Source organism: Hemibagrus wyckioides, linkage group LG24, assembly GCF_019097595.1.
Source record: "Hemibagrus wyckioides isolate EC202008001 linkage group LG24, SWU_Hwy_1.0, whole genome shotgun sequence".
Classification (NCBI taxonomy): Eukaryota; Metazoa; Chordata; class Actinopteri; order Siluriformes; family Bagridae; genus Hemibagrus; species Hemibagrus wyckioides.
In genome coordinates, this window is record NC_080733.1 from 20,139,956 (window position 1) to 20,152,778 (window position 12,823).

A 12,823-nucleotide genomic window follows, 5' to 3' on the forward strand; every position below is an offset into this window, starting at 1 on the left:
TACACACACACACACACACACACCCAGGAAGTTGGAAGTTGGTTGACGTATGTCTGAAAGTTTTCCCTCGGGTCTTCCTCCACTTATGAAATCCAGAAAGTTTAAGGTGGTTTAGTGAACAAACGTGTTCACATTTTACATGCAATAACAAAGGTGCAGTGATCAGAACACAGTGTAGCAGTGGATACATGGTGTGTGTGTGTGTGTGTGTGTGTGTGTGTTTGTGGTGAGCAGTGTACACTGCAACAGTCATAAGTTTATATCAGAAGTATATTGTGTAAGAAGCTTCACTCACTCAGAAATTTCCCTAATTCCTCAACTCTCAACTGCTTCCTTTATAGCTCACTTCAGGAGGAGATTAAATACTGCCTCTGTCCATCCTCTCCACTCTGTAGATCATCTCTCCACTCTGTAGATCATCTCTCCACTCTGTAGATCATCTCTCCACTCTGTAGATCATCTCCACTCTGTTGATCTCCTCCACAGCCAGCAGCTGCAGACACCATGTCTCTTCTCCTCAGTAAGTGTTTAATATTTAACTCTCTGATCTTCTGCTCTGGACTAAAGTCCTCACTGTGCTGAGAAGCTGCTAGTCCTGTTTCTCTCAGGTTCCTCTCTTCTCAATTATTATTTTAGAAGTTCTGCCTCTAACCCTATAAGGTCTGCTGTTGGTCCTCAGGACTCCTCATGTGGTCTGAGGACCTTTTAATGGGTTTTGTTTTTGGACTGAGTTACTCATCAGAATCTCCTGTTAGTCAAACAGAACAGGTCTCAGGATGGTCCTGAGAGGTTAGGACTCAGCCCTGATGTTAAGTTAGTTATGAACAGTTAATTAATTAATTAATTAATTAAATAAATAAATAAATAAATAAATAAATAAATAAATGCATGCATGCATGCTCATTAGTGTTCGGAGGATTTATTCTGACTCCTGCAGAGTTTTGAGTTTCATAGTTTGTTTAGTGTGAGACTGCTAAGATCACCTCACAGGCTCCTGAAGAGCTCAGGATTAGTGCAGAAGATCTTAAACAAATCTCTACAGTGTCTTAAGCTTCTCTGCTGACCCTGATGTACAAAACTGACCCTCAGACCCAGTGCAGAGTCCAGAATAAAGGAAAAGTTATCTAACACAAACGTAAAAACGTTTCTTTGATTCTGTAGATTATTTGGACAGATTATTCATTTCTAGAACTAAATGATTGAAATAAGAAAATGATCCTTCAATAGAATTTAAATTCAAAAATCTTAACTAGAAATAAAATGTTGAAATATTTAGAAATGGATTTTCTCTCTTCAGATTCTTTAGATTAAAGTTGAAGCGGTTGTGTTGATGTTATTTTTACTCCAATCACTTTATCTTCTCTTCATCTGAATGTCATGTTTGTTCTTGGAGTTTTCAGCGTCTCTGCAGATCTTTAAGCCTAGTCTTAATCCTGAAACTGTCTGTGTTTCAGTCCGGAACATTTCTCCTCCTCCTGTTGTGTGTTATATTGTGTGTAATGTTGTATAATCTTTGTGTCTCTCAGTTCTGCTCCTGCACTGCTCTGTAGCGCTCGTGTCCTTCTCCTCACCGGTCAAACCTGGCAGCTCTCAGACCAGCGACTTCAAGTCCAACGTGCAGGACGCACAGAGCCTGGTCAGTAAGATGCTGAAGAACATTCCTGCTGCGCAGAAGTCCTGTGTGAAACAGGTAAAGAAACTTCTGGGTCCTAAAGATGGTCATATTTCCTTATGACTAAACTCTCCAGTCCTGATCCTCAGACTGAGCACAATCTTGAGTTTAAACTGGACTTTCTGACCATTATCTACAGAAACTCAAAGACGGAGACATTAATAACTTTACAGGTTTAGCTGCAGGTCAGTAATAATATTGATAAGAGTTAGATCTATAACAGAAATATTACACTGTCCCCCCCATCCATTTTTAAGCTTTAGGAATTGAGGGTGCTGTTGTGTTAAAAAACATTTTTATTTAACTTAAATATGACTTTTAATAATATACATCGTCATAGAGGAGCTTTATCCATGTCTGTATGAACACATCAGGACTCGGACTCTGCACCTCACTTTATATATATTTATATAATTGAGATATAAAGTGGTAAAGGAGATGCTGAGAGAAATCACACGGAGACTTTCCAGTGTTTCAGGCTGCAGTGTGTTGAAGCGGTCCGCCACCAGGGGGTGCAACAGTTATATAATGAAACGTTTTCTTTTTATTCTTGCATAATTTTATAATGGAGGTGTGTGTGTGTGTGTGTGTATGTGTGTGTGTGTGTGTGTGTGTATGTGTGTGTGTATGTGTGTGTGTGTGTGTGTGTGTGTGTCTTTTCTTACATTTTTTGTTGATTTTTTCCAGCACTTTACAAATGACCCATTCAGTCTGGAGTACATCAGGGAGACGCTGGCCATTCCTCCTGCACCTAAACTCGCTCCCATCTCAGAGACACACACCATGGTGAGGAAAACTTCTTTAGTCCTCTGGTTAAGACTTAGATTCATCTAAAGGCATCTGGGACAGACTCGTGCTGTAGTCCTCCTGTAGACTCCTGATGTGTTTTAGTTAGTCCAGTTCAGTCCTGAGCTACATTCAGTTTTAGTTCATAAGGTTTTGAAGACTATGATGGTCCTATTTAGAACCTCTTAAAGATTTACAGTGAAGCTGTTCTGTGTCCTGACAAACTGTGAATTAGTTCTAAGGGGGTGTGGTTTAGCTGTAATGTTTTGGGGTTTAGTCCTGAGAGGGTGTGGTTTAACTGTAAAGGTTTGGGGTTTAGTCCTGAGAGGGTGTGGTTTAGGTGTAATGTTTTGGGGTTTAGTCCTGAGAGGGTGTGGTTTAACTGTAAAGGTTTGGGGTTTAGTCCTGAGAGGGTGTGGTTTAGGTGTAATGTTTTGGGGTTTAGTCCTGAGAGGGTGTGGTTTAACTGTAAAGGTTTGGGGTTTAGTCCTGAAAGGGTGTGGTTTAGCTGCAATGTTTGGGATTTAGTCCTGAGAGGGTGTGGTTTAACTGTAATGTTTTGGGGGTTTAGTCCTGAAGGGGTGTGGTTTAGCTGCAATGTTTGTTTGGGGTTTATTCCTGAAATGGTGTGGTTTAGCTGTAAAGTTTTGGGGTTTAGTCCTGAGAGGGTGTGGTTTAGCTGTAAGGTTTTGGGGTTTAGTCCTGAGCTCTTGTTTCTTGGTGCAGGAGATGAACCTGGGCAGAATCTCTGAAGGTCTGCAGCTTCATCAGCATCTCCTGCAGGAAGTGAAGGTGAAGGTGGACTGTGCTGGAGAACTGAAGGTGTTACTGGCTGAAATCAGTGAGCTGAACACACACATCAGTAAGGTGAGATTCTGCTGGGGATTAGTCCTGCTCTCCTGCGTGTGTGAGACAGGTGATTAGTGTGGTGACCTTGTTGTTGTGTTCAGGTGCAGTCTCTGGCCGGGATTCCCGTCTCGAACCCTCAGCTGGACTCGGGGTCAGTGCTCACTGCTCTCGGTAAAGACAACTATACCCTGAACGTGGGGGTTCACCTCCTGCTGGAGCAGCTGCGGGCCTTCGCTCAGGATACCGTACGCAGCTTACGAGAAATTCAGCACTTGCCCCTGCGCTTTTAACTGACCAGATAACTGACCTTTACACCTTTTACATGGATTTCTATTTATTTATTTATATATTTGAGGATATTTATATATTTATTTTTGTACTGGAGAGATGAACAGACACACAGGCTGCCTTTAGACTGTATAACGTTCATATTCACAAACACACTGTAGGGTCAAAAGTTTCTGTCCCCTGTCCGTCACACCCGTGTGTGTGTGGGTGTGTGTGTTTCCTCCACAGTAGTCCTACAGTAGTATAGAAGGTCTGTGTGTGTGTGTGTGTGTGTGTGTGTGGAGTCCTGGAGTCCAAACCCTGCTCCAAACTGACACAAAGCAGCTCCATGAAGACCTGGTGTGGAGGTGAAGGTTGGAGTGAAGAACCCGAGTGTCCAGCAGCTTATTACAACAAGAAGAAGATGAAGATGAAGTCTGGGTTTATTTGGAGTTTTGGATGTGTCAGGTGTTCTCATGCTACTGGTCCAGGACAGTGTGTGTGTTTCTGCACTGTGCTACGTTCAGTGTTTTTTTTTTGTTCACTTGTTTTTATTTTTTAATGTTTATTATTTATTTTTTGATAAGGTTTATAGAAAGGTACAGCATAGTAAATGCGATGTTCATTTTATTGTGTTTTATTTATTTATATATTCACTCACGTGGCAGCAGCAGATGTTTGTGTGGAACATCTCAGACATGACCACCGTCTCCAAACATCTCTAACTTATTATACATTACAGCTGTGTGGAGCTTTATATCACACCTGGAGTTTTATTCAGGAGAGAAACCAAATCGTGTAATTGCTACGAATAAATAAATAAATAAATAAATAAAAGCTTTTCTGTGTGATTCACTGAGATGTGAGTTCATGCCAACAGTAAAATGTTTACTCTTCTGGTTTATTGTGTGAAGCTGTGAGTGTGGAGGAGAAGTGGAATAAACATCAGAGTGAAGAGGAGTGAAGCAGGAAGACCAGGCCAGGGTCTCAGTGCAGTCTCTAACACACCCCTGCACTTCCCCATAACCCCTACAGCACATTACACACACACACACATATATACACACACACTCTACACACACTCTACATATATACACACACACACACACTCTACATATATACATACACACACACACACTCTCTCTCTCTATACACACTACATATATATATACACACACACACACACTCTACAAACACTCTACATATATACACACACACACACACACACACACTCTACACACACTACACAAATATATACACACACACGCACACACTACACACACTCTACATATACACACACACACACACTCTTGCACTTCCCCTTAACCCCTACAGCAGATTACACACACACACTCAGACACAGTGTACACAGAGTGTGTCTCTGTTACTAAGCAAACAGACAGTGTAATATATCACATATAATACATAAGGCATAATAAAGTAAATAACACGTGCTGCATAGCCACAGAAACAATCCCACGTCACGTCACGTCAGTGGGCTAATGAGGGTCATGTGAATGTTGTCACTGAAACGTAAAATTATTGGTGACAATCACAAATAAGAGTCACTATCTGTGACTGCATCTGCCATTTTAAGAAACACAGAAAATTCTAGAACACACAGAATTCTCTAATCTTATATCTAACTACAATGCAGCTGATTAGCAAGTACACACAAGTAGCAACACACTTACAGTCATAATAATAGAGTATGAAATCACGGCAAGCTAATCGGCTAACCGCTAATTAGCGGTTAGCATATGAGAATAGCACACTCAGATAAAGCTGGACACAGAACCTTTACAAGATCTAGATCTACGTTCAGATGATAAAAAATCCTCCATAACCACACACATGTTTATCTTGGTTCTGTAGGTGTCTCCTGCAGTGATAGCAGCTAACTAGCATGCTAGCTATTTAGCCATTTGAATCGTTTAGCCGTACGTAACACCTGTCATCATTAGAAACCTGGAGAAGTTTCATCAACGTTCCTACTGACTGGTGGATTATCAGATTTTATTCTGCTCGGGAAATGCATCATCACTAATTAGCAGTTAGCATACAAGATACTAGAGCATGCTTAACGAAAGCCTCACAGATAAAAACAGGTGGTTTCGTCTCAAGTTGTAAAAGACAGTGTATAGAACTTTACACACCGTGTTAATAAACCAGCTCAGGACCACTCGCTCACTGCTAAACCTGAAGCGGTGCATTATGGGTAAGAATCGCCCATAATGTGCTATCGAGAAGTCTTGCTAATGGAGTAAGTGTGCTCTAGGATTTTCTCAAAATGGCCAACGTTTTAATAAGAACACTAAGAAAGTTTTTGGGGTGTTTGGGACGCAGCCCATTTGTTCGTCCATTTTTAACTCTTCCTCTGCTCCTGGTCTTTCTTCCGCTGCTTCTCTCTTTGTTTCTCAAGCTTGCCCAGAGCTTTCCTCTCCTTCTCAGCTGCAGCGTGGATATCCTTAATGCGACGCTTCAGAACACTGCGATCCGATGAGTTCAACACACCCAGAGCCTGAACACACGCACACGTATATATTTTAGACAGCAATTTTTCCATCACTCACTTCTAAAACCACTCGTGTCACTTTAGTGATTTTGGGCGTGGCCTGTTCAGAGTGATGTGTATCCTGTTTGAGGAATTACTCCAATCTTTCCTGCACCTCATTCTATTAACCAGATGAATAGAATAATAATGCGGTCTTTGACCCAGACAGTATTGTGGATTAGGACATTAATGATCGAGGTTCTTACATTTCTCAGGTCTGCTCCTGGTTTGGGGGTGTGTCTAAAACATGACTGACAGGAGGAGAAAACACAAAAGGCCTCTAGCAACAAGCTAAGTTTTAAAAAATCACATTCAGTAGGGTTATGTACACGACGTGTGCATTATTTGTAAGGGTACAAATAATCAAAATAGTGACCACTTCCCCTTTAAATCTGTGAACTAGTAATATTAACACTGACTTTGATCCCTAGGTGGCGTACAGCTCATAATCAGATTTTAACATCCAGCCCTCTGTGCTGTCCACCTCCATTTATGATGCTCTGGGCTTCACTGATCTTTATTCAATAATCAGTGTAGTCATTAAGGAAAAGTTCCAGAGGTGGACAGGTACAGGTCTGGTCCTCTTCCATCGCACCCTGTATGTGTTTGTGTACCTTGAGTTTGGTGCCATCCATCTGCAGCAGAAGTTCTCCGTCCACGTCTTTGTCCCTGAATTTGGGGACATACTGCTCCATGTTTAAACTTTTCAACCAATCACACACCTGCTGTGTGTTCCAGGACCTCGCTACACACTGAGGCTCGTCTGGACGCTGGGGATGAGACCGGACAGGACTGTTATATAGAAATACAGGATCATATACAGGTGTACAGGGGGAGGTGTTATATACAGGTGGACAGGGGGAGGTGTTATATACAGGTGGACAGGGGGAGGTGTTATATACAGGTGTACAGGGAGAGGTGTCATATACAGGCATACGGGGGGAGGTGTCATACACAGGCGTACAGGGGGACGTGTCACACAGGCGTACAGGGGGAGGTGTCATATACAGGCGTACAGGGGGAGGTGTCATACACAGGCGTACAGAGGGAGGTGTCACACAGGCATACAGGGGGAGGTGTCATATACAGGCATACAGGGAGAGGTGTCATATACAGGTGCACAGGGGGAGGTGTCATATACAGGTGTACAGGGAGAGGTGTCATATACAGGTGCACAGGGGGAGGTGTCATATACAGGTGTACAGGGGGAGGTGTTATATACAGGTGCACAGGGGGAGGTGTCATATACAGGTGTACAGGGGGAGGTGTTATATACAGGCGTACAGGGGGAGGTGTCACACAGGCATACAGGGGGAGGTGTCATATACAGGCATACAGGGAGAGGTGTCATATACAGGTGCACAGGGGGAGGTGTTATATACAGGTGTACAGTGGGAGGTGTCATATACAGGCGTACAGGGGGAGGTGTCACACAGGCATACAGGGGGAGGTGTCATATACAGGCATACAGGGAGAGGTGTCATATACAGGTGCACAGGGGGAGGTGTCATATACAGGTGTACAGGGGGAGGTGTTATATACAGGTGCACAGGGGGAGGTGTCATATACAGGTGTACAGGGGGAGGTGTTATATACAGGTGTACAGGGGGAGGTGTCATATACAGGCGTACAGGGAGAGGTGTCATATACAGGTGCACAGGGGGAGGTGTCATATACAGGTGTAGAAGGGGAGGTATCATATACAGGTGTACAGGGGGAGGTGTTATATACAGGTGCACAGGGGGAGGTGTTATATACAGGCGTACAAGGGGAGGTGTCATATACAGGCGTACAAGGGGAGGTATCATATACAGGTGTACAGGGGGAGGTGTTATATACAGGTGTACAGGGGGAGGTGTCATATACAGGTGTACAGGGGGAGGTGTTATATACAGGTGTACAGGGGGAGGTGTTATATAAGAAGTTAATGCTGGTTCTGATAGAAAGGTGTATACACAGTGCAGGACGGGTCAGGGCCGCCTTGGCAGCTAAAGGGGGACCAACACAATATTAAGCAGATGGTCATAATGTTATGGCTGATCGGTGTATATCTGCCTGTAAGCAGAATGGTGAGATTTTTGGGGTATGTGTCACCGGGTCAGACTGGAGCGTATGTTCAATGTGTCAAATGAAAGTGTTGAATGAATTAACCAGGCACTGATTCAGAATCCTCCCTCTGTACTGACCTCATCTGAAGACTGGGACAGAGTCTGATACGGGTGATGAGAGGAGCGAGACTCCGACGGAGCTAAAGGACTTTTAGGAGAAAACTCATCACTGAACGCCGACTCCTACAGAGAGACATAAAGGGGAAAGAGAGAAAGGAGAAAGTGTTGACAGCTTTAACAATGTTCAAATATTTACAATTAATATATTCATATTCGCAGATTTACATAAAAATAAATCAGTCACTGATGGCTGAATGGTGTCACCTGAGTTGTTAGTAATAGGAAGTGGATTAATGCAACAATGAAGTTAAGATAGACTTATGTTTGAAATGGTCCCTGCTCACTGTTCCCTGCTCCTTACTCTTTACTCCCTGCTCCCAGCTCCTTACTCCCTGCTCCCAGCTCCTTAACTCCCTGTTCCCTGCTCCTTACTCCCTGCTCCTACTCCCTGTTCCCTGCTCCTTACTCCCTGCTTCTTACTCCCTGCTCCTTACTCCCTGTTCCTTACTCCCTGCTCCTTACTCCTTACTCCCTACTCCTTACTCCTTACTCCCTGCTCCTACTCCCTGTTCCCTGCTCCTTACTCCCTGCTCCTTACTCCCTGCTCCTTACTCCTTACTCCCTGCTCCTTACTCCTTACTCCCTGCTCCTTACTCCTTACTCCCTGTTCCCTGCTCCTTACTCCCTGCTCCTTACTCCCTGTTCCTTACTCCCTGCTCCTTACTCCCTGCTCCTTACTCCTTACTCCCTGCTCCTTACTCCCTGCTCCTACTCCGTTCCCTGCTCCTTACTCCCTGCTCCTTACTCCCTGCTCCTTACTCCTTACTCCCTGCTCCTTACTCCCTGTTCCTTACTCCCTGTTCCTTACTCCCTGCTCCTTACTCCCTGTTCCTTACTCCCTGCTCCTTACTCCTTACTCCCTGCTCCTACTCCCTGTTCCCTGCTCCTTACTCCCTGCTTCTTACTCCCTGCTCCTTACTCCCTGTTCCTTACTCCTTACTCCCTGCTTCTTACTCCTTACTCCCTGTTCCTTACTCCCTGCTCCTTACTCCTTACTCCTTGCTCCTTACTCCTTACTCCCTGTTCCTTACTCCCTGTTCCTTACTCCCTGCTCCTTACTCCTTACTCCCTGCTCCTACTCCCTGTTCCCTGCTCCTTACTCCCTGTTCCTTACTCCCTGCTCCTTACTCCCTGCTCCTTACTCCTTACTCCCTGCTCCTTACTCCTTACTCCCTGCTCCTTACTCCTTACTCCCTGCTCCTACTCCCTGCTCCTTACTCCCTGCTCCTTACTCCTTACTCCCTGCTCCTTAATCCTTACTCCCTGCTCCTACTCCCTGTTCCCTGCTCCTTACTCCCTGCTCCTTACTCCCTGTTCCTTACTCCCTGTTCCTTACTCCCTGCTCCTTACTCCCTGCTCCTTACTCCTTACTCCCTGCTCCTTACTCCTTACTCCCTGCTCCTACTCCCTGTTCCCTGCTCCTTACTCCCTGCTCCTTACTCCCTGGTCCTTACTCCTTACTCCCTGTTCCTTACTCCCTGTTCCGTACTCCCTGCTCCTTACTCCCTGCTCCTTACTCCCTGCTCCTTACTCCCTGCTCCTTACTCCTTACTCCCTGCTTCTTACTCCCTGTTCCTTACTCCCTGCTCCTTACTCCTTACTCCCTGCTCCTTACTCCCTGCGTCTTACTCCCTGTTCCTTACTCCCTGTTCCCTGTTCCCTGCTCCTTGCTCCTTACTCTCTGCTCCTTACTCCCTGTTCCCTGCTCCTTACTCCCTGCTCCTTACTCCCTGCTCCTTACTCCCTGCTCCTTACTCCCTGTTCCTTACTCCCTGCTCCTTACTCCTTACTCCCTGCTCCTTACTCCTTACTCCCTGCTCCTACTCCCTGTTCCCTGCTCCTTAATCCCTGCTCCTTACTCCCTGTTCCTTACTCCCTGGTCCTTACTCCTTACTCCCTGTTCCTTACTCCCTGTTCCGTACTCCCTGCTCCTTACTCCCTGCTCCTTACTTCTTACTCCCTGCTCCTTACTCCCTGCTCCCAGCTCCTTACTCCCTGCTCCCAGCTCCTTAACTCCCTGTTCTCTGCTCCTTACTCCTTACTCCCTGCTCCTTACTCCCTGCTCCTACTCCCTGTTCCCTGCTCCTTACTCCCTGCGTCTTACTCCCTGTTCCTTACTCCCTGTTCCTTGCTCCTTACTCTCTGCTCCTTACTCCCTGTTCCCTGCTCCTTACTCCCTGCTCCTTACTCCCTGCTCCTTACTCCCTGCTCCTTACTCCCTGCTCCTTACTCCTTACTCCCTGCTCCTTACTCCTTACTCCCTGCTCCTTACTCCCTGTTCCCTGCTCCTTACTCCCTGCTCCTTACTCCCTGTTCCTTACTCCCTGGTCCTTACTCCTTACTCCCTGTTCCTTACTCCCTGTTCCTTACTCCCTGTTCCGTACTCCCTGCTCCTTACTCCCTGCTCCTTACTCCCTGCTCCTTACTCCCTGCTCCTTACTCCCTGCTCCTACTCCCTGTTCCCTGCTCCTTACTCCCTGCTTCTTACTCCCTGTTCCTTACTCCCTGCTCCTTACTCCTTACTCCCTGCTTCTTACTCCTTGTTCCTTACTCCCTGTTCCTTACTCCCTGCTCCTTACTCCTTACTCCCTGCTCCTACTCCCTGTTCCCTGCTCCTTACTCCCTGTTCCTTACTCCCTGCTCCCTGTTCCCTGCTCCTTACTCCCTGTTCCTTACTCCCTGCTCCCTGTTCCCTGCTCCTTACTCCCTGTTCCTTACTTCTTACTCCCTGCTCCTTACTCCCTGCTCCCAGCTCCTTACTCCCTGCTCCCAGCTCCTTAACTCCCTGTTCTCTGCTCCTTACTCCTTACTCCCTGCTCCTTACTCCCTGCTCCTACTCCCTGTTCCCTGCTCCTTACTCCCTGCGTCTTACTCCCTGTTCCTTACTCCCTGTTCCCTGTTCCCTGCTCCTTGCTCCTTACTCTCTGCTCCTTACTCCCTGTTCCCTGCTCCTTACTCCCTGCTTCTTACTCCCTGCTCCTTACTCCCTGTTCCCTGCTCCTTGCTCCTTACTCTCTGCTCCTTACTCCCTGTTCCTTACTTCTTATTCCCTACTCCTTACTCCCTGCTCCTTACTCCGTTCCCTGCTCCTTACTCCTTACTCCCTGCTCCCTGCTCCTTACTCCTTACTCCCTGTTCCCTGCTCCTTACTCCTTATTCCTTACTCCTTACTCCCTGCTCCTTACTCCTTACTCCCTGCTCCTTACTCCTTATTCCTTACTCCTTACTCCCTGCTCCTTACTCCTTGCTCCTTACTCCTTACTCCCTGCTCCTTACTCCCTGTTCCTTACTCCTTACTCTCTGCTCCTTACTCCCTGTTCCTTACTTCTTATTCCCTACTCCTTACTCGCTGCTCCTTACTCCTTACTCCCTGTTCCCTGCTCCTTACTCCCTGCTCCTTACTCCCTGTTCCTTACTCCCTGCTCCTTACTCCCTGCTCCTTACTCCTTACTCCCTGCTCCTACTCCCTGTTCCCTGCTCCTTACTCCCTGCTCCTTACTCCCTGCTCCTTACTCCTTACTCCCTGCTCCTTACTCCCTGTTCCTTACTCCCTGTTCCTTACTCCCTGCTCCTTACTCCCTGCTCCTTACTCCCTGCTCCTTACTCCTTACTCCCTGCTCCTACTCCCTGTTCCCTGCTCCTTACTCCCTGCTTCTTACTCCCTGCTCCTTACTCCCTGTTCCTTACTCCCTGCTCCTTACTCCTTACTCCCTGCTTCTTACTCCTTACTCCCTGTTCCTTACTCCCTGCTCCTTACTCCTTACTCCTTGCTCCTTACTCCTTACTCCCTGTTCCTTACTCCCTGTTCCTTACTCCCTGCTCCTTACTCCTTACTCCCTGCTCCTACTCCCTGTTCCCTGCTCCTTACTCCCTGCTCCTTACTCCTTACTCCCTGCTCCTTACTCCTTACTCCCTGCTCCTTACTCCTTACTCCCTGCTCCTACTCCCTGCTCCTTACTCCCTGCTCCCTGCTCCTTACTCCTTATTCCTTACTCCCTGCTCCTTACTCCTTGCTCCTTACTCCTTACTCCCTGCTCCTTACTCCCTGTTCCTTACTCCTTACTCTCTGCTCCTTACTCCCTGTTCCGTACTTCTTATTCCCTACTCCTTACTCGCTGCTCCTTACTCCTTACTCCCTGTTCCCTGCTCCTTACTCCCTGCTCCTTACTCCCTGTTCCTTACTCCCTGCTCCTTACTCCCTGCTCCTTACTCCTTACTCCCTGCTCCTACTCCCTGTTCCCTGCTCCTTACTCCCTGCTCCTTACTCCCTGTTCCTTACTCCCTGTTCCTTACTCCCTGCTCCTTACTCCCTGTTCCTTACTCCCTGCTCCTTACTCCTTACTCCCTGCTCCTACTCCCTGTTCCCTGCTCCTTACTCCCTGCTTCTTACTCCCTGCTCCTTACTCCCTGTTCCTTACTCCCTGCTCCTTACTCCTTACTCCCTGCTTCTTACTCCTTACTCCCTGT

The 12,823-nt window shown here is 46.5% G+C and overlaps 2 protein-coding genes across 3 annotated transcripts in view; one reads left to right on the forward strand and one right to left on the reverse strand.

The window, feature by feature from the left end:
• csf3a (colony stimulating factor 3 (granulocyte) a) overlaps positions 1 to 4,196 on the forward strand; it is a 4,206-nt gene extending 10 nt beyond the window's left edge. The window contains exons 1-6 of one of the 2 annotated variants that reach the window (XM_058378420.1): positions 1 to 191; positions 342 to 520; positions 1,527 to 1,690; positions 2,360 to 2,458; positions 3,185 to 3,325; positions 3,409 to 4,196. The exon at positions 1 to 191 is cut by the window's left edge and continues 10 nt beyond it. In XM_058378420.1, coding sequence (XP_058234403.1) covers positions 505 to 520; positions 1,527 to 1,690; positions 2,360 to 2,458; positions 3,185 to 3,325; positions 3,409 to 3,597 — 609 coding nt within the window. In that variant the 5' untranslated portion in view covers positions 1 to 191; positions 342 to 504 and the 3' untranslated portion in view covers positions 3,598 to 4,196. Of the gene's footprint in view, positions 521 to 1,526; positions 1,691 to 2,359; positions 2,459 to 3,184; positions 3,326 to 3,408 lie in introns of both variants that reach the window. The other variant, XM_058378419.1, reaches the window with a different exon arrangement.
• A 781-nt stretch (positions 4,197 to 4,977) lies between these two features.
• The window catches only part of LOC131345491 (sterile alpha motif domain-containing protein 14-like), a 32,613-nt gene continuing 24,767 nt past the window's right edge, over positions 4,978 to 12,823 (reverse strand). The window contains exons 8-10 of the mRNA XM_058378418.1: positions 8,315 to 8,419; positions 6,743 to 6,898; positions 4,978 to 6,095 (exon numbers count right to left, since the gene is read on the reverse strand). Of these exons, the coding sequence (XP_058234401.1) occupies positions 5,940 to 6,095; positions 6,743 to 6,898; positions 8,315 to 8,419 (417 nt within the window). The 3' untranslated portion in view covers positions 4,978 to 5,939. The remainder of the gene's footprint in view (positions 6,096 to 6,742; positions 6,899 to 8,314; positions 8,420 to 12,823) is intronic.